Source organism: Colobus angolensis, unplaced genomic scaffold (assembly GCF_000951035.1).
Source record: "Colobus angolensis palliatus isolate OR3802 unplaced genomic scaffold, Cang.pa_1.0 Scaffold287, whole genome shotgun sequence".
Taxonomy (NCBI): domain Eukaryota; kingdom Metazoa; phylum Chordata; class Mammalia; order Primates; family Cercopithecidae; genus Colobus; species Colobus angolensis.
This window is the reverse complement of record NW_012116121.1, coordinates 3,712,926-3,732,259: the sequence shown is the minus strand read 5'-3', so window position 1 is coordinate 3,732,259 and position 19,334 is coordinate 3,712,926. Positions and strand designations below refer to the sequence as shown.

At 40.8% G+C, this 19,334-nt stretch overlaps 1 protein-coding gene across 1 annotated transcript in view; it reads right to left on the bottom strand.

Moving 5' to 3' along the window:
• ZNF236 (zinc finger protein 236) overlaps positions 1–19,334 on the bottom strand; it is a 144,408-nt gene that overhangs the window by 61,123 nt on the left and 63,951 nt on the right. Inside the window, exons 10-14 of the mRNA XM_011948932.1 lie at positions 14,390–14,662; positions 10,797–11,000; positions 5,130–5,271; positions 4,232–4,492; positions 1,088–1,341 (exon numbers count right to left, since the gene is read on the bottom strand). Of these exons, the coding sequence (XP_011804322.1) occupies positions 1,088–1,341; positions 4,232–4,492; positions 5,130–5,271; positions 10,797–11,000; positions 14,390–14,662 (1,134 nt within the window). The remainder of the gene's footprint in view (positions 1–1,087; positions 1,342–4,231; positions 4,493–5,129; positions 5,272–10,796; positions 11,001–14,389; positions 14,663–19,334) is intronic.

The following is a 19,334-nucleotide window of genomic DNA, read 5'->3' as shown; positions in this document are numbered from 1 at the left end:
ACAAAACAGTAAACTTGTCAGCACATTGTTTGTTGACATCCCTGTGTGAGATAAGAAGCCTGTGCCAGACGCAAGCCAGCTATGCCACTAATCACACAGTCTACAGTTGTAGCCAAACTTTACTGATGAAGGAAGTGATGTACTACTTTATATTCTGGTTCAGGAGCCTAATCTCACTGCAGACCAATCACCAACAGTTCACTGACCTATATTAATCTTTGAATCTACATGGAGTGCACTTTGTAGAATACTAAAGATCACACAGCTGTACACCTGAAAGATGTTCTCAATATACTGGGCATAAAAGTAGGTCACAAAATAGTATGCACTGAAAGATCCTATTTGTACAACTCTTTTTTTTTTTTTTTTTGAGATGGAGTCTCACTCACTCTATTGTCCAGGCTGGAGTGCAGTGGCGCCAGCTCGGCTCACTGCAACCTCCACCTCCCAGGTTCAAGCAATTCTCTTGCCTCAGCCTCCTACGTAGCTGGGATTACAGGTATGCACCACCACACCCAACTAATTTTTGTAATTTTAGTACAGATAGGGTTTCACCATAGCCAGGCTGGTCTTGAACTGCTGCCCTCAAGTGATCCATCTGCCTTGGCCTCCCAAAGTGCTGAGATTGCAGGCGTGAGCCACCACACCCAACCTTATTTATATAATTATATATGCATACCAAACACACACACACACACACACACACACACACACACCTGCATATTTGTATGGAAAAAAATTGGAAGCACCTATATCAAAATAAGGATGGTAGATTTTGCTGTAGTCCTAAAATTTCAACTACTTCCTAATAAGATTTTGAATATTTCCTAACAAGAAGTCTGATCATTCTGTTTTTGTTTAAAAAAAAAGAACCTCCCCTAAGAAATCTAATAAAATTGAAGAGTAGAAACCTAATTTAAGAGGACATGGAATGATATCAAATACTCAAATTCAATCTCTCTCACAGACAGCACAAATTGTTTTAAAAGTCAGTGATCCACGGGAGACATCAATGGACTGCAATGAGTGGGAAAGGCTGTAAAACTCTGTTGGGATCACTCAAAGTTAAATATCCTGAAACATTTACCTTCATCTGCTTCCAAGGGCTGATCTGTCAACTGCTGGCCCAGCCCTGCTTCCTCTGTGCCCACCACGTGCTGAGGCTCCAGGTCCAGCATGGCCTCGGGGTTTGCTGCGACCACCTCTGCCGTCTGCGGCAGCTCGTCACTCTCGATCTCCACCTGCATCTGAGTGGAGGCCTGCATGCTCTGCTGGTCCACGGTGCTATCGTCTATCGAGGCTGCCTGCTGATGCTGTTGGAGCTGCTGGGCAAGTTCGTATCTTCAGAAAAATTAACGACAGTTCATCAGATTAGATGCTGTCAAAGGTTACTTGTGTGGGATACTACAGTGAAAAAGCTGTCATTGATTAAATAACATTTTTTATTAATGATTTCATTTTGAAGTCATAATGGCAATTCAGATAAAAATGAACACATTAGTAACTCTGAAGAGAGCTCGTTTGCCTCATCTTTAAGTGCTTCCACTGGCTACAGGACACGAGGCACAAAGGGAGGATAAAGGACAACACATACCCGAATGCCTAATAGTTTAAAAACATTAAAAAGATGTCTCGTGTTTAAAAGTAAAACTCTCCCAACTCAAGTTCGGCAATGAATCTAAGTATTCAGAAAAATAATTGTACTAAATGAGACGACACCTTTATAGACTGATCTAAATCTGACAACACATGTGGTGCACAGACAGAGAGGCTCCAGCCTACTGTCTCTCACAGCCCAGGCCACAGGCGCTTTATTGGACCAATGATCCAAATGTTGCTGCCAGCAACATTTACATACACAAAGTATATCCGGCATATATTCATCAAAGTCAGCGATTTCTCTTTCAAAGGAAAAGATGAACAATGAATTCAGCAATGAATTGAGAACTTGAAAAAAAAGAAAAAAAGAAAAAAATATCACACAATTATCTGTCTAACAGGCTGGCTAGTACAAAGAATATCTAAGACAAAGAGCCGGTCGAGCACATGGCTCACACCTGTAATCCCAGCACTTTGGGAGGCCAAGGCTGGCAGATCACCTGAGGTCAGGAGTTCAAGTCCAGCCTGGCCAACATGGTGAAACTCCATCTCTACTACAAATACAAAAATTAGCCAGGCACAGGGGTGTGAGCCAGTAATCCCAGCTACTCAGGAAGCTGAGGCAGGAGGCTGCAGTGAACCAAAATCGCACCACGGCACTTCAGCTGGACAACAGAGCAAGACTCCGTCTCAAACAAACAAACAAAAACACCCACACACACAAAAAAAGTGCCGCCTGGTCCCCTCTTCTGCCTCTGAACACACAGACCATACAAGCTGTGTCACGGGCTCTATCCCAGTGTCTTAGGAATCTGCCTACTCAGAATTTCATTCTCAGTTCCAAACAAAATTTTCCCTCTTCATTTTCTAATATCCAAAATAGACAATTCATAACTACTTTTACTGTGGAAAGGAAAACAAAAATGTGTCGCATAATAGAGAAGAGTCAGAAAATGCACGCCTGCACCTACGCTGTGATGCTTCCACACAGCAGCGCAGCGGCATGCAGGGGTCTGTATAAGCCACTCTAACCTAAGCACCAGTATGCCACATGCTAACTGATGGAGGCTTGTTTTCTGTTTGTTTCCTTGGTTGTTTGCTTTTTCCCATAAATTTTACTATAGTAACCTTCTTTACCTATCTTTAGTATAAGTATATGTGATATTTTGAGAATTTCCAACAATTCAGACAAAGGAATGAAACCCTGGCTGGATGCTCTCCTTGCAGGCAGATTCCAAGTGCACACAATCTGTAAAAGCAAAGCACTGCGGCTCTGCAACGACAGGCTGATCTGCTTAGTGTCCTCTCAAAGCTCTACACTGATCTCCTACATGTGTCCCTCGAAACTGATGACAAATAACGGCCACGCAATATACCACTTAATAAAGGTGACCCCACAATTACGCCATTGGTCACTGGGTCTGGAAACAAGGGCCTGAACACCCACATTCCCAATACTACCACAAAAAGTACACTGGAAAAGGCTGGCTTCCTAACTAAAAAAAGATTTGATTTAAACATTCCACTGAGCAAGCAAGTGCCCAAGGTCCATTCTTCTTAGCATGGTAAGCTCTCGGGCCAACTGGGGACCCATCACCCAGCTACAGCAAGCAGAAACACAAGCATCTTCAATATCCATGTGCCTCCGAGTTCCCCAGTTCCCAAACACATGCAGTGCCCTGCACAGGATTCCGTCCACAAAATGCAGTGAAGTATAACTGGGTATGTAATTGACAGGAGTCCACTATATAACACCGCCAATACCACACTCCCTGGGTGGTTTCAAGCAGCAGGTAAATTTCTCGGCTAAGCAATCAATGATGCTGAAATAAAAAATGTCAATTCTGTTGAGGGTGCTTGGGCATTCAGATCAATAATATCAAAAAACACTATCACAGTTAACTTATTCTAATATTTAGGGTTTTGCTTTGTAGGCGACATCCAAGCAGACACATCTGGGTTAAAATGCTGTCTCAAAGCAAATGTTTCAGGGCAGCAGCTTTAGGCCTAGTGACTCTCCCTTTCACATCTCCTAAGTGGTCACCCTACCCAGGTTTTACAGTACCACACGGAATTCTGTGGCTTCACAGAAATACTCATCGAATAGGCCCTAGCACTAGTCAGAAATGCATCTCTTCTGGATTACGTCCACATAGAGATGAGCTAGCCTTCCAACCATGTGGAAATACAAGCTAGGCTGAATGAAAAGTTTATGGAATATCTAAAACATGTATCCTTTAAAGTCAACAACACAGAATAATTACCATTCTGATTTGCTGATGACAGGCCTAAAAATCACAGGGTCTTTAAGATTCTCTTTTCTGAAATATTCACTATCTGACTATACTAGACACAGTCCAGCATTTCATCTAACTATCAACTAACAGCTTTAAAAGAGAGCTTTACAGAATATAAACTGCTTCATTATTAAATTAAAAATGAAAATGCTAATGCTTCAGTCTATGGCTCCCATTAGATCCTTAGACACTAATACTTACATTTCTTGAGCCCATATAGTACAAGCTAGAAATAATCATGTAAGAATCAAAGACAATTATTTCCTAAAAACACTCCCCACCATCTACTGGAAATTATAAAGATGATAAAAAGTGACCATCAGAATTACACCCACCTGTGGGTTTTCATGTGCTTTTTGCAATTTAGTGAAGTCTTAAATGTTTTTTGACAATAGGGACACATATAGGGACGAAGGTCGTTGTGGATGCCCATGTGTCGCCGTAAGCTGCCACCAGTAGTGAAAGCCCCATTACATATCAGACACTTGAAAGATTTCAGTCCCGTGTGTGTTCGGATGTGTGCTTTGAGCACACCTGCAGAAACAAAGCCTCTTCCACACTGAGAACATTTAAAAGGTTTTTCACCTGTATGGGATCTTAAAAAAAAAAATACACACTTTAATGAATAAGTTTCTTATACTTTTATAATGTTTTGTGACTAGAATGCACTCTTGCATTTCACTTCACTTCATCATCACATTTTTTTAAAACTAGGCAGCAATGCCGGAGCTTTCCACATGTTACAGGTGAGGAAGCCTGAGACTCAAGAGTGCTTAAGCAAACTGCCTCAAGTCACACGACTGAGACAAAGCTAGAAGCCAAGTCTTCTTCGAAGTTCTATACTTTTTCATGACATCACACTGTCTCTCATGATCAAGGTTCGACTTCCTTTTCACTGTGGCTAAAACTAAGAATTAATTTAAACTCCGATAAACACACATGAAAAACAAACGGAAGTCTAACAATAAACCAAATACTTCTTTGATATTTCTTGGAAATTGCAAACATTGAAATTTAATGAGCATATACATAAATTCCGGGGCAATTTTGTAGAATATTTTTGTCAAGACATTAAAGAATAAAAATATTAATTACCAATAAATGTTTTGGAGTCAAATGAGACATCTTAAATACTAAAAGCTAATGCTACCATCCTAAATACTTCTAGAAGTCATCAGGTCACTAAGTCCGTTTAATTATACTAAATTTCCACCTGTGAATCCGTTACCTTACCTGATGTGTTGTTTAAGGTGGCAAGATTTTTTATATGCACGATGACAGTAAAAACACTTGTATGGTCTATCTGCTTCATTAACAAAATTATTATTAAAATAGCTTTGGAAAAACTGGTTTTTTGGAATGGGCTGGATAAGACCTACAAACCAAAAGAAAAGCAGACATAATTCACTGTCATTGCTAGTAATAAAATTAAATATCACAAGGCATATGTTTTACCCAGAAGATGAAAATTCTGATGTTAGACTCTAATGTTGCAACTATTTTAATTGTGTTAGGAACTGGCTATTCAAAGAATACCTATGGGGAAACATAATAAATTAATATATTTATAATATAACATTACAAATTAATTTATAAATTAATATAAACATTATAAATTAATATATATTAATGTTCATTTTTTCAACATGAGAAATATCTAGTCACAATTACTTCCTTTGATTCCACAGTCAATTTTTAATGAATTTCTACATTTACTTTCTATATGGGCATTTGTTGACATGGAATGTACATAACTATGTCCAAAATTCAGGATAAGCAAGATTTTAATACCTTGTTTATTCAGTATGAATACTGCACACTAGGTACTATAATAAATTGAAAACAAAAGTGACTATAACACGATCTTTTGTTCTACAAAGGTTAGTGTTTTCACAGATATCACTAAAGGGATATCTACAAACAACAAAATTACTAACTTAAATATTTCACATTTTATATACATTTACTAAATAAAGAATTCCTTCAGGTTGACCATCTAATAAATATGACTTGATCAAGCTACTGCATTATATCAGGAATTCAGGACAAACTTAGGGGTAAACTTGCGAATTCCTTAAGAGTCACTTGGAACGCTAAGAGGAAGATGCACACAGTCTTCTATCAGCCTCTATCGGCCTCGGGCTGCTCCTTCTGCCCAGACAAGGAAGCACTGGCCAAGATTCTGTCCTCTGCCTACAGCTCTCCATTCCCAGTCCTCTCTCCTCCCTCAGTTGTACCTTAACTTCTATGCAATGATTAGCACAATGCACCTCTGAACACACTCTGTTTTCCCTGACTTTTCATAAAAATACAGATTCCATTTCAATTTCTTCCCCTAAAACCCACTTCTCCCAGCTTTCCTAGTTGCATGCCTGGAACAGTCTTCTCCTGGTCCCTAAGGCTAGGGAGCCCCAGACCTCTGAGAGTTCCCTTCCCTCCCTTGTACTTGGCATCTGCCAGTCCTGATGATCAGTACCACTCCCATGTCTCTTAAACTTGCATCTTCGCTTCTTTTTCCACTGCCACCAATCGCAACAGTGAAACAATTACAAAGCTGGAGGGAATTTGACAGCCCAACCAATTTCACTTAGCTCATTATTAGATTTAAGGAAATTCACCTATGCTTCCTGAAGCTTGCATCACAACCCTGCTTACTTTTCAAAAAGTATTCAGAACTCTCCCTTGTGATATAATCCACACAGCACAACCCCTAAGACTGCCAAGCCTTTTCTCATCTCACAAGCCTTCTTCTGGACAATCAGAACTGTGTCAAAGACCTCTCTCCGGGCAGCTCTGACACCACCCTGTGCTTGACAGCACAGTCTCATTTTTTCCTAAGAACTCGTTCTGCTCAAAAGAGAAAAATGCAGGCTGGGCATAGTGGCTCAGGCCTGTAATCCCAGCACTTTGGGAGGCTGAGGTGAGTGGATCACCTGAGGTCAGGAGTTCGAGACCAGCCTGGCCAACACGGAGAAACCCCGTCTCTACTTAAAAATAAAAATACAAATACAAAAATACAAAAATTAGCCAGGCATGGTGGCACAGGCCTGTAGTCCTAGTCACTCAGGAAGCTGAGGCAGGAGAATCGCTTGAACCTGGGAGGCGGAGGTTGCAGTAAGCCGAGATCGCACCACTGCACTCCAGCCTGGGTGACAGTGAGACTCTGTCTCAAGAAAGGAAAGAAAAAAGAAGAAAAATGCAGGCATCCAGTCCATGCCCACCACCTTCCCTAGGACACGCAGACTGAATGCCATGCCTGGTTCTCAAAAAGAGTCATGGTAGAACCCTGGACACAGGTTTCCTCTTCTACAGTGCCCTCAGTCAAGGACTCCTTAGACTAGCGCTAGCTTCCTCAATGAGCATTCTACTTTTACTTACTCTCATAACACTACTCTATGCTAAACCTCATCTCACCATGTTTTGATCAAACTCTGTCCCCCAAAGACTGTGACAGCCAAGTCTTTTCTATAGCCTCTAAGGAGCCCGGAGACTGAGAGAAGAGATGAACACAAATACAAATAACAAAATTAAGCATAAGACAAAGTGACAATATTTTACAATTTACAGTGTGAAACTCCCTCTAGCAATCATTTCCCTCATATGTCTCCATCAGCCCAAACCAAAGAATTCAGCTTCCCCTATCTGGTCTAAGACACAGGCATCTGTGAAGCCAACAAGCAAAATATATCCCATTTTAACCCCGAAACATGTCTGAAAAGTCAGGACTCTAACTCAACTGAAGATTCAAAAACTTGAAGTCAAGAAACCCATGGGTATATAACTTGATTTATGGCAACTTGAAAGAAGAAACTGGTCTGTTGTTTCATTTTGTAAGCAACCAAACTGGCCAAGGATATCAAAGTATTCTAGACTACCAAGGGGGTTTTGATCCCATTCTATGCTCAAAAACAGTTAAATACCATAATAATTATAGTTCCTAGGAAGCTTAGTATAATTCATATATCAAATTATCAGACTTTTTTTTATTTTTACTTTTTTGAGACAGAGTTTCACTCTTGTTCCCCAGGCTGGAGTGCAGTGGTGCAATCTTGGCTTACTGCAACCTCTGCCTCCTGGGTTCAAGCCATTCTCCTGGCTCAGCCTCCTGAGTAGCTGGGATTACCGGTGCCTGCCACCATGCCTGGCTAATTTATGTATTGGTAGTAGAGATAGGGTTTTGCCATGTTGGCCAGGCTGGTCTCAAACTCCTGACCTCAAGTGATCGCCCACCTCAGCCTTCCAAAGTGTTAGGATCACAGGCGTGAGCCACTGCACCCAGCCAGACTGGTGTTTTGGAGAAGATGATCTTTTACTATCTTGTCAATTTGTTGTGTATTTTGGAGTTTTCTATTTCTTCTACAGTCAATTCTGCCAAGTATATTATTCTAGAAAACATTCATTTTTCTATTTCCTTTTCTATTTCTTCTACAGTCAGTTCTGCCAAGCATATTATTCTAGAAAAGATTCATTTCATCAAAATTTTCAAATATATTAGCAAAAAGTTGTAGAGTATTTGCAAACAATTGTTACCTCATTTGTATCTGTGCTTACAATTTCCTTCTCATTCCTAATACTATGTTTTCTCACATTTCTTTATTAGTGACAAGTCATCTATTTTTTCTGTTCATTTTTATAAGTTTTGTAAAACTTCAGTTCACTACAGTTTTGTCTTCTATCTCCAATTCCATTATATGTACTAATTCAGGGGTCCCCAAGCCCCAGGCTGCCTGTTAGGAACTGGGCCACGCAGCAGGAGGTAAACAGCAGGTGAGTGAGCTTTACCATCTGAGCTCTGCCTCCTGTCAGATCTGCGGCACGTTAGATTCTCATGGAGTGCAAACCCTATTGTGAACTGTGCATGTGAGGGATCTAGGCTGCGTGCTCCTTCTGAGAATCTAATGTCTGATGATCTCAGTGGAACAGTTCTACCCTGAAACCATTCCCCTCACCTGAGCCCCCATCTGTGGAAAAATTGTCTTCTGCAAAACCAATCCCTGATGACAAAAAGGTTGGGAACTGCTGTATTAATTCCTTTCTGCTACTTTCTTTTAATTTTCCTAGTTTTTTAAGTTAAATATTTTACTCATTTTCAATCTGTCTTATTTTCTAATAATACTCAAAAGTCTTAATTTTTCCTAGGACAGCTCTGATCCATCCAATCTGTTTATATAATACTCATATCTGTAGTATGTAGTATCTGTTTTGAGTCCTTCTTTTCATGTAATGAAAGTTTGGATGGCTATTTTATAAGTTTTTCAGTGAACTGTAATCAAAGATTGTATCCTACACAAAATCAACTTCTGAGAATTTACTGAAATTTTTATGTATCCTAGAATGTGATCAACTTCTGTTTCATGCATAATTAAAAGTGTGTAACTTAAGGCAAAAGATTCTATAAAGCTATTAAGTAACCCTTTTGATTTGTGTGCTCAAATCTTCAGTTTTAGGTGTTTATTTAAGTTGACCTGTCTAATTGAGGATCTTTCACTACACTTGAGAATTTGAGTATTTCCTTTCTTTTTTTTTTTGAGACGGAGTCTCACTCTGTCGCCCGGGCCGGACCTCAGCTCACTGCAAGCTCCGCCTCCCGGGTTTACGCCATTCTCCTGCCTCAGCCTCCCGAGTAGCTGGGACTACAGGCGCCCGCCACCTCACCCGGCTAGTTTTTTGTATTTTTTAGTAGAGACGGGGTTTCACTGTGTTAGCCAGGATGGTCTCGATCTCCTGACCTCGTGATCCACCCGTCTCGGCCTCCCAAAGTGCTGGGATTACAGGCTTGAGCCACCGCGCCCGGCCGAGTATTTCCTTTCTTTGAATTTTTTTGGTTTATATATTTTGAAGTTAAACTCTTAGATTCACACAAGTTTATGGCTGTTGATCATCTTGTTGGTGGCCCGAAATTTTTAACAATCTAAAATCTCTCTATACAATAATTTGCAATTATTGTAAATAAAGGTTATGCTTTAGAATAAAGGAATTATATTTTGTTTAATATTAATTTTGCTTACAGATTGAATTATCTTTCCTAGGAAAGTAGTGAAATACAGAAACTGCATAAAAATGTAAATTCACACATTAATAAGTGCTGTGGCCTAAATGTTTGTGGTCCCCCAAAATTCATGTAGTAACAGGTAGGACCTTTGGGAGGACATAGCCAGAAGGCACCATCTGTGAGGAAGAGAGACCTCACTAGACACTCAATCTGCCAGCACCACGACCTTGGACTTCCCAGCCTCTAGACCTGTGAGAAGTAAACTTCTAGTATTTATAAGCTACATAGTTAGTGGTATTTTTGATTCAGGAGCTCAAACAAATTAAGACAATGAGGTTTCTTAAGTTTTGTTCTAGCACTGACAAATATAATTTTTCTGAAGATTCCAACAAGCAGTGTTTTCTTTCTAGATCGTTAACAAAATCAATAGTTTGGGTTGGTTATAATAACACTGAACCTAAAAAGAAAAGCAGGCAGATTTTTCTTTTCCTTTTTAATCCAAAGATTAAAGTAAACCAAATAATCTGTAACACAGCACAAAGAACCTAAAGATGAAAACTACAGCATGCACTGTGTGTTTCACATAAAAACCACTTGTCATTTTTGATGCTTCCACTGAGGTAGCAATGTTTCTTCAATGAGGACTTACACACTACTGTTTTCACTTACACATTTGTCTCTAATCCAAGAAAACAATTTGAGTAGTAGTTTGGATACAACTTAGATTTTAATCTTGATTGTAAAACATACTAGCCCATAAAGCAAAACAAGGCTTAACACAGACTTCATTAATACTATGCCTAAAAAACTATTTAACTACACAGACCAAAATGTGCATACACAATTCGCAAAATACCAAAGAAAATAGTACTCAATAAATTGTAAAGACATCCTACAATCCATCTTACCTAAGTCAGTTATGAGAATTGGTTCCTGCAAAGGAATATCAGGGACTGGAACGTTCGTCTTGCCAACACGAACCTTTGCAGGTTTACGCTGGTGCCTCATTTTCCTTAATTCTGTATGTTTAAAGTGGGAAGCAATGTGAGTCTTCCTATGGCCCGAGGTTCGAAATTTTTTGTCACAGTGAGGACAAGCAAAAGGTCTAACTCCTAATAAAAATGAAATCACATTTTAGAATTATTTCCAGAAATTACATCTCAACAGCAAATGCCAACATAAAATGTTAGTACTTCCAATACTGATTTGAACCTTCAATTTATTAAGCCATGCTTATAGTTTAATGGATATCGTAAATTATTGTCCCTTGTTTGTATACAGTACATATTACAGATATTAAGGCATGTAATGAGAGCATTTTAAGTTAAAAAAGAACATTTAGTATTTTTAGGACAAAGTCTTACATTGTAAAATATGGATAGTAGTTCTTAAGGACTTTACAGTATGTAAGGATGCTCCCTCTCTTGTGTCATCATCTGTAAAGTGGCTTAAGGACACCTGCCTCCAGGGCTGCTGCTGAGATTACTTAAGCTAATGTTTAAACAGCACTTAGCAATGTCTCACATTTTGCAAATAAACAGTAAATAGTAGTTGTCACTGATTGTAAATGATGATAATAGTACTAATATCTTAATGATCCTCTTACTACTGTGCCCCATTTCTAAAGAATATTTCCTTGTTTTACAATTTTATTAGCAAACGAAAATGTAAATTCCAAAGAAACACATACAACAAAATTGAGTAAAAAACTTCAGCTTTGTCAAATACTCATCCACATTTTCAGCCCAGAGGAGGATCTCTGAGGGAATTTGGGAGATATTGCCAATGAGTACAGGGTTTCTTTGCAGGGTGATAAAAACGTTCCAAAATCAGACAGTGGTGTAGGGTGTACAATTCAGAATTGTACACATTAAAATGGTAAATACTACGATATGTAAATTACATCTCAATAAATATGTCATTAAAAAAATGGAGCTCCATAATGAAAGATTTCACACCTTAATACTGATTAGAAAGCCTCAATACAAACAGGTCCCTGGTCCTCCCCCGGCCCAGCTACAGTCTTCAGGTCTTCCCAGATCAAACATAGATTACACGTTGTGTCCTCAGAAAGGCTCACTCAGTCTAAATCTAAATCTGATCTGGACCGAAGTCTCTTTTCAACCTCTGTAATTCTACGTTAATTTGTAAGTGTTGCTTGTTTTTAATGCCTCCCCCAGCAAATCCTTAGCTCCATGGAAATCAAGGTTGCACCTGTTTTCTTTACCTGTAGATACCTCACGCCCAGCCTATAGAAAAGACTCAACAAGTGCTGATGAAAAGACAGAAATGCATCCTCCAAGTAGTCAATTATTGCTCCCCCAGGTGCTGCGACTCAATCCCTTCTCAGCACCTGTGTGCAGTACCTATTGGCAGTTCCTGTGTGTGGCACTGTGTTTGGTACCACGTGTGGTACTTGTGTGTGGTACTGTGTTTGGTACTGTATGCACTACTTGTGTGCAGTACTGTGTTTGGTACTGTGGGCAGTGCCTATGTACAGTACTGTGTTTGGTACTGTGCATGATGCCTGAGTGCAGTACTGTTTGGTACTGTGTGCAGTACCTGTGTGCAGTACCTGTGGGCAGCACTGGTACCTGTGTGCAGCACTGTGTTTGGTACCTAAATGCAGTACTGTGTGTGTGGTACTATATGCAGTACTGTATGTGGTACTGTATGCAGTCCCTGTGGGCAGTACTTGTGTGTAGTACTGTGTTTAGTACTATATGCAGTACCTGTGTGCAGTACTGTGTTTGGTACTCTATGTACTACTTGTGTGCAGTACTGTGTGAGGTGCCTATATGTGGTACTGTGTTTGGTACTGTGTGCGTTACCAGTGCACAGTACTGTTTGGTACCTGTGTGCAGTACTATGCTTGGTACTGTGTTTGGTACCTAAGTGCAGTACTGTCTGTGGTACTGTGTGCAGTCCCTGTAGGCAGTACCTGTCTGCAGCACTATGTTGGGTATTGTGTGCAGTACCTGTGGGCAGTACTGTTTGGTACCTGTGTGCAGTACTGTCTTTGGTGCCTAAGTGTGGTACTGTGTATGTGGTACTGTGTGCAGTACTGTGCATGATACTGTATACAGTGTCTGTGGGCAGTAAGTACTTGTGTATACTATGTTTAGTACTGTGTTGGGTACTGTATGCAGTACTGTGTTTGGTACTATGTGCGGTGCCTGTGCACATTACCTGTGCACGGTAGTGTTTAGTACTGTATTGCTTACTGTGTGCAGTACTGTGCTTGGTACTATGTGCAGTAGCTGTGTGCAGTACCTATGCACAGTACTGTGTGGTCCCTGTGGCCAGTACCTGTGTGGGTGCAGCACTGCAGGCCATACCTGTGTGCAGTACCTGTGTGCTGTACTGTGTTTGGTACTGTGTGTGGTCCCTGTGGGCAGTGCCTGTGTGAGTGCAGCTCTGCAGGCTGTACCTGTGTGCAGTACTCTGTTTGGTACTGTGTGCAGTACTGTGTTTGGTACTGCACATGATGCCTGTGAGCAGTACTGTTTGGTACTGTGGGTGGTACTTGTGTGTAGTACTGTGTTTGGTACTATGCTTGGTACCTGTGTGCAGTACCTGTGTTTGGCACCATGTGTGATCTTCGTGGGCAGTGCCTGTGTGGGTACATCACTGCAGGCTGTACTTGTGTGTGGTACTGTGGCACCTGTGTGCGATACCTGTATTTAGTATTGTGTTTGGTACTTGTGTGCAATACTGTGTTTGGTACTGTGTGTGACACTGAGTTTGGTACCTGTGTGCAGTACCTGTATTTGGTACTGTGTGTGGTCCCTGTGGGCAATGCCTGTGTGTGTGCAGCATGGCAGGCTGTACTTGTGTGTGGTACTGTGTTTGGTACCTGTGTGCAGTACCTGTATTTAGTACTGTGTTTGGTACTGTGTTTGAGACTGAGTTTAGTACCTGTGTGCAGAACCTGTGTTTGGTACCGTGTGTGGTCCCCGTGGGCAATGCCTGTGTGGGTGCAAAACTGCAGGCTGTACTTGTGTGTGGTACTGTGTTTGGTACCTGTGTGTGGTACCTGTATTTAGTACTGTGTTTGGTACTGTGCTTGATACTGAGTTTAGTACCTGTGTGCAGTACCTGTGTTTGGTACTGTGTGCAGCCCCTGCGGCCAGGGCCCATGTCGTTGCAGCATGTGGGCCATAGTTGTGTGTGGTACTATGTCTGGTACCTGTCTTTGGTACTTGTGTGCAGTCTCCGTGGGCAGTACCAGTGTGGGTACAGCACTGTGGGCCATACCTGTGTGCTACTGTGTGCAGTCCTTGAGGATAGCACTTGTGAGCAGCACCTGTGCAAAGTGCTGTGTTGGGTACTATGTGCAGTACCTGTGTTTGGTACTTCTGGGCAGTGCCTGTGTGGGGGCAGCACTGTGGGCCATACCTTTGCGCCTACTGTATGCCATACCTGTGTTTGATACATGTGTGCAGTACTGTGTGCCGCCCCAGTGGCCAGTGCCCCTGTGGGCCCAGCCCTGAGGCCGTACCTGTGTGCAGGCGGATGTGCACCTTGAGGCTGCCCGAGGTGGAGAAGCTCTTCATGCAGTACTGGCACTTGAACGCCTTGATGCCGGTGTGCGTCTTGATGTGGGCTGTCAGCGTGCTCTTCACCGCGAAGGCACGGAAGCACTGGGGGCACTTGAAGGGCTTCTCGTGGGTGTGGATGCGGATGTGGCGCACCAGGTCGCTGGGCTTGCGGAACTCCTTGGTGCAGTAGGGACACACGTGCCAGCGCACGCCGTTCTCCTCACGGATGGAGCCTGCAAAGGGAGAGGACACGTCCGGCTCGGCCTGGACGCCCCGCCCAGTGTCGGGTCCAGGGCCCCCTGCGGTCCTGACGGAAAGGTGCACACATGATCAGTTATGGGAAAGCTTGGAATTCCCAGAATCACTGACATTATCGAGGGCTATGAGTTAATCTCGCTGAAAGCCCTAACAGTCAGGGAAAACACAATTCACAGTGTCTGAGAAAGAGGGCCCACTGAGAAGGTGATCGATTCTGTAGGTCCAGCAGCACCAGGACGCAGTCGGCTCCCTTTCAATGAAAATGAAAGTAGATGGGATCGAATGACCCCATGCTTAACGCAGGGAACAGGAAGAGAAGAATGCCGCTGGAATAAGTATTTATCGGGCCTACTGGATATCACCAATAAAAAATAATAGAAATGCAAATATTAAGAAATGGTAAATTCATATGCTATAAAAGGAAATTTGTAAATAGTTAAGACAAATAAATAGTATGTATCAACTAATGATGAAATATAAGTGGATCTCTCATATTATTCAATTTTGAATCAAGTTTAAAACTATTTCTAATAGAAAAAAAATCACAAATTGATGGAAATAAAGTAAGTACACCTGTCCCTCTGTTTTCAGCAGGAAACAGTGCCAAGACCCCAGTGGATGCCTGAAAGCCCAGATAGTAGGGAACCCTATGTATACTACGTCTTTCCATCTGAGAACCAAGCCAGCTACTGAGTGGCGAATGCAGCAGCATGAGTGGGTGGGACAAAGGGATGACCTGTGTCTCCCTCACCCCTCTCGGGATGGAGCAGGACAGTGGACGGGGAAATGGTAAGCAATTTACAGCTTATGAACTGTTTATTTCTGGAATTTTCCGTTTAATATTTTTGAGAATTTGGTTGAATGCAGGTAACTAAAACTTAGAATCACTTTATTTTTAAAAATTTTGATTAGACTTATTCATCTGAAATTAAGGTAGCATCTACAGTGACTATACAGATAACTCACATAACGAATCCACATGAAATCAGAAAGATTTTGGCCACATTAATGAAATTCACCAGAACATTTTAAGTAAAGTTTATTTAACTGTGTCTATACCAACACAGTTTTCTTAGGGAAAAAGAAAACCTGTTTCCTTCTCTCTTATCACTAAATATAAGGAATTCTCCATATATGCAAGTAAATCTGTAGATAGAAAACGTACTTTCTCGAATACAATATTCTTTGCAAGAATAATTCACATAAAAAAGAAAGGTGGGCTGGGCACAGTGGCTCACGGCCATAATCCCAACACTCTGGGAGGCTAAGGCAGACAGATAGCTTGAGCTCAGCAGTTTGAGATCAGCATGGGCAACATGGCAAACAGAAAAAATTTTAAAACAATTAGCTGGGTGTGGTGGTGCATGCCTGTGGTCCCACATACTCAGGAGGCTGAGGTGGAAGGATGACTTGAGCCCAGGACACAGGAGTTGCAGTGGGCTATGATTGTACCACTGCACTCCAGCCTGGGTGACAGAGCCAGACCCTGTCTCAAAGAGAAAAAAAGGAAAGAAAGAAAGGTAGAAAAAAAGAATGAAAAATAATACATTTTTTAAACACAGTGACAGAATGTAAATAAAAACAAAGAAAGGCACAGACACAAATCACGGGGGTAAATATGGACAAGGAAATAAGGGAACTGGTTTTAAAAGGTGAGACATTTGTGGTGATAGTGCATAAAGATATCTAAAATTTAAGACTGCTTAAAATTAATAGGTAAAAATTAATTCAGAAATATGCATAATTACCTAAAGGCCTTATCATGACAAATCAAAAATGCAAGGTATAAAAGGGTCTGAGAGACTATAATATCTACTAGTGAAAATTAGGACACCATTCCCCAGAAATCAGATTTTTTTCCAAACCAAAATGAAACTATATCTCAAGTTATGCAAGATGACAATCTAAATCTGCCACCAGGTTCTAATATCTGGGAATAGACTAGAACAGAGACTACGAACTGGAAGTCCTGAAGCTGTCTCCAAATCTGGCCTGCATATGTTTTGTTTCACCCACACAATGTTAAAAAAGAAAATGGAATCCAGATTCCCAACTCTGACAAATGGAAAGATCCGGAAAGCTAGATCTGCAATCCCACATGGCAAGCTTTCCTGGAGTTGGGCAGTAGCTTTCCTCTTCAAATAGTAAGGCCAGGTGCGATGGCTCACGCCTGTAATCCCAGCACTTTGGGAGGCCGAGATGGGTAGATCACCTTAAGTCGGGAGTTCAAAACCAGCCTGACCAACATGAAGAAACCCCGTCTCTACTAAAAATACAAAATTTGCTGGGCGTGGTGGCACATGCCTGTAATCCCAGCTACTCGGGAGGCTGAGGCAGAAGAATCACTTGAACCCGGGAGGCAGAGGTTATGGTGAGCCAAGATTGTACCATTGCACTCCAGCCTGGGCAACAAGAGCAAAACTCCATCTCAGTAAGTATATATATAAAAGATTAAATCAAAGATTTAGTTTAAAACATTAAATTATGACCAAGCACAGTGGCTCATGACTGTAATACCAGCACTTCGGGAGGCCAAGGCAGGAGGACTGCTCCAGGCCAGGAGTTCAAGACCAGCCTGGGCAATATAGCAAGACTCTGTCTCTACAAAAATAAAAACAACAAAATTAGCCAGGTGTGGTGGTGCACACCTGTAGTCCTAACTACTCGGGAGGCTGAGGCAGGAGGATTGCTTCAGCCTGGGAGGTCGAGGATGCAGTGAGCTATGATCGTGACACTGCACTGCAGTCTGGGCAACAAAGTGAGACCCTGTCTCAAAAAAAAAAACCTATTAAATTATAAAAGTCAGATATAAGAGAAAGTGATCCATAATGTCCGTGATGAAGTCTAAATATCACCCAAGTCCAAAGTCATTAAATATTGACAAACTTAGCTATATATATATGTATAAATTTCTCCCCAGTTAAAAAAGTTTTTCAGCTCAAAAAGGTAAACAAATTAGAAAAAAAAGTACAACTGACCCTTGACCAACTCGGAGGTTAGGGGCACTGACCCCCAATGCAGTTTAAAATCTGCCTATAAGATATCCCAAAAAATCAATAGCCTCCTGCTGACCAGAAGACTTGCCGGTAACATCAACAGTTAACACATATTTTGTATCTTATACATATTATATACTGTAATCTTACAATAAAGCTAGAGAAAAGATGTTATTCAGAAAAGCATAAAGAAGAGAAAATACATCTCCGATTCATTAAGTGGAAGTGGTTTTCCTCTCTGTCTACATGTTGAGTGGGCTGAGGAAGTAGGGGGTCTTGTTCTCTCGGGGTGGCAGAGGCGGAATAAAACCTGCATATAAGTGGACCTTGGAGTTCAAATTTGTGTTGTCTAGGAGTAAACTGTACCCCACAAATACAGGTCACAAAATACTATCATCTTTAATACCTATGGACAAAAGAAGTCAAGAGTTAGTCTTATAGGAAAATACAGGTACTCTTTAACGTGAAAAGCTCTCAACCTTACTCCAAGAAAAACGCAAATTCAACATACAATAAGACACCATTTTCTAACCTATCAGATGAGTAAAAAAAAGTTCCCAAATTTTGATAATTTCTTGAAAAAGCTGTGGGGAAACAGGTGCTCCAATAATTGCTACTAGAAGGTAAATCTACATGACTACATGAAAGTTAACTGTTTATCAAAACTTACTCCTTTTCACCAAAAGGAAAGTGTAACTGTTTACAAAATCCTTTCATTTGTTATCAAGTACATTACTGATACCAATGACAAAATTTCAACAAGGTCGGTACAGTGGACAATAGTTCTGGGTCAATTTTAATTTCTTGATATTGATGATTTTACTATGATTATGTACAAGGATGTCCTTGATTGTAGGAAATAGACACTAAAGTATCTACAGTTAAAAGGGCATTATATCTACAAGTCATCTTAGTAAATTCAGGAAAAATATAGGTAAACAGCGAAAACAAATGTAGTAAAATGTTAACATTTGGGGGAATATGGATGAAGGGTATATGGGAATTCCTTGTATTGTTTTGAAACATTTCCACTAAGACTGAAATTTTTTTAAAACTGAAATGTCCTTACAGATAAACATGTGTGAAATGATGCAGCTACACTCATGGCCACTGCAGCATCATTCATGTTAGCAATGGCTGCAGATTGGTTAAATTACAATACATTCACAAAATGAAACATTATTCAGGCATTTTGAAAAATAAGATATCAAGTGGAAAAAAGTAACCTGAAAAATATAATCACATTATACTATACTTCTAGAAGGAAGTCACTCGTCCTCCTAGAAAATAATCACACAGATGCCTGTGCTTGTTTAAAAGACACAGAAGACAGTAGTGGTGAGCTTCCCTGGGGAGGGGTGGCAGAAGACCCCTCACAGAAGTTCTGTGTACACGACTGTGTCTTTTGAATTGTGTGGCATGAGCATGTTTCACCTATTTAAAAATAATTTTAAAACACATATATTCATTAAGCACTTATTATTGGTCAGGTACCACCATGCTGTCCACTTTACATGGATCCTGCCATTGCTTCTCTTTCATTTATTCTATCCTTAGTTCCACCTTACAGATGAGAAGCTGACATCTTAAAAGTTAACTGACTTGCCCAGGACCAGATGGCCAGTGAAGTCCATGAGATCCTAGCACCTAA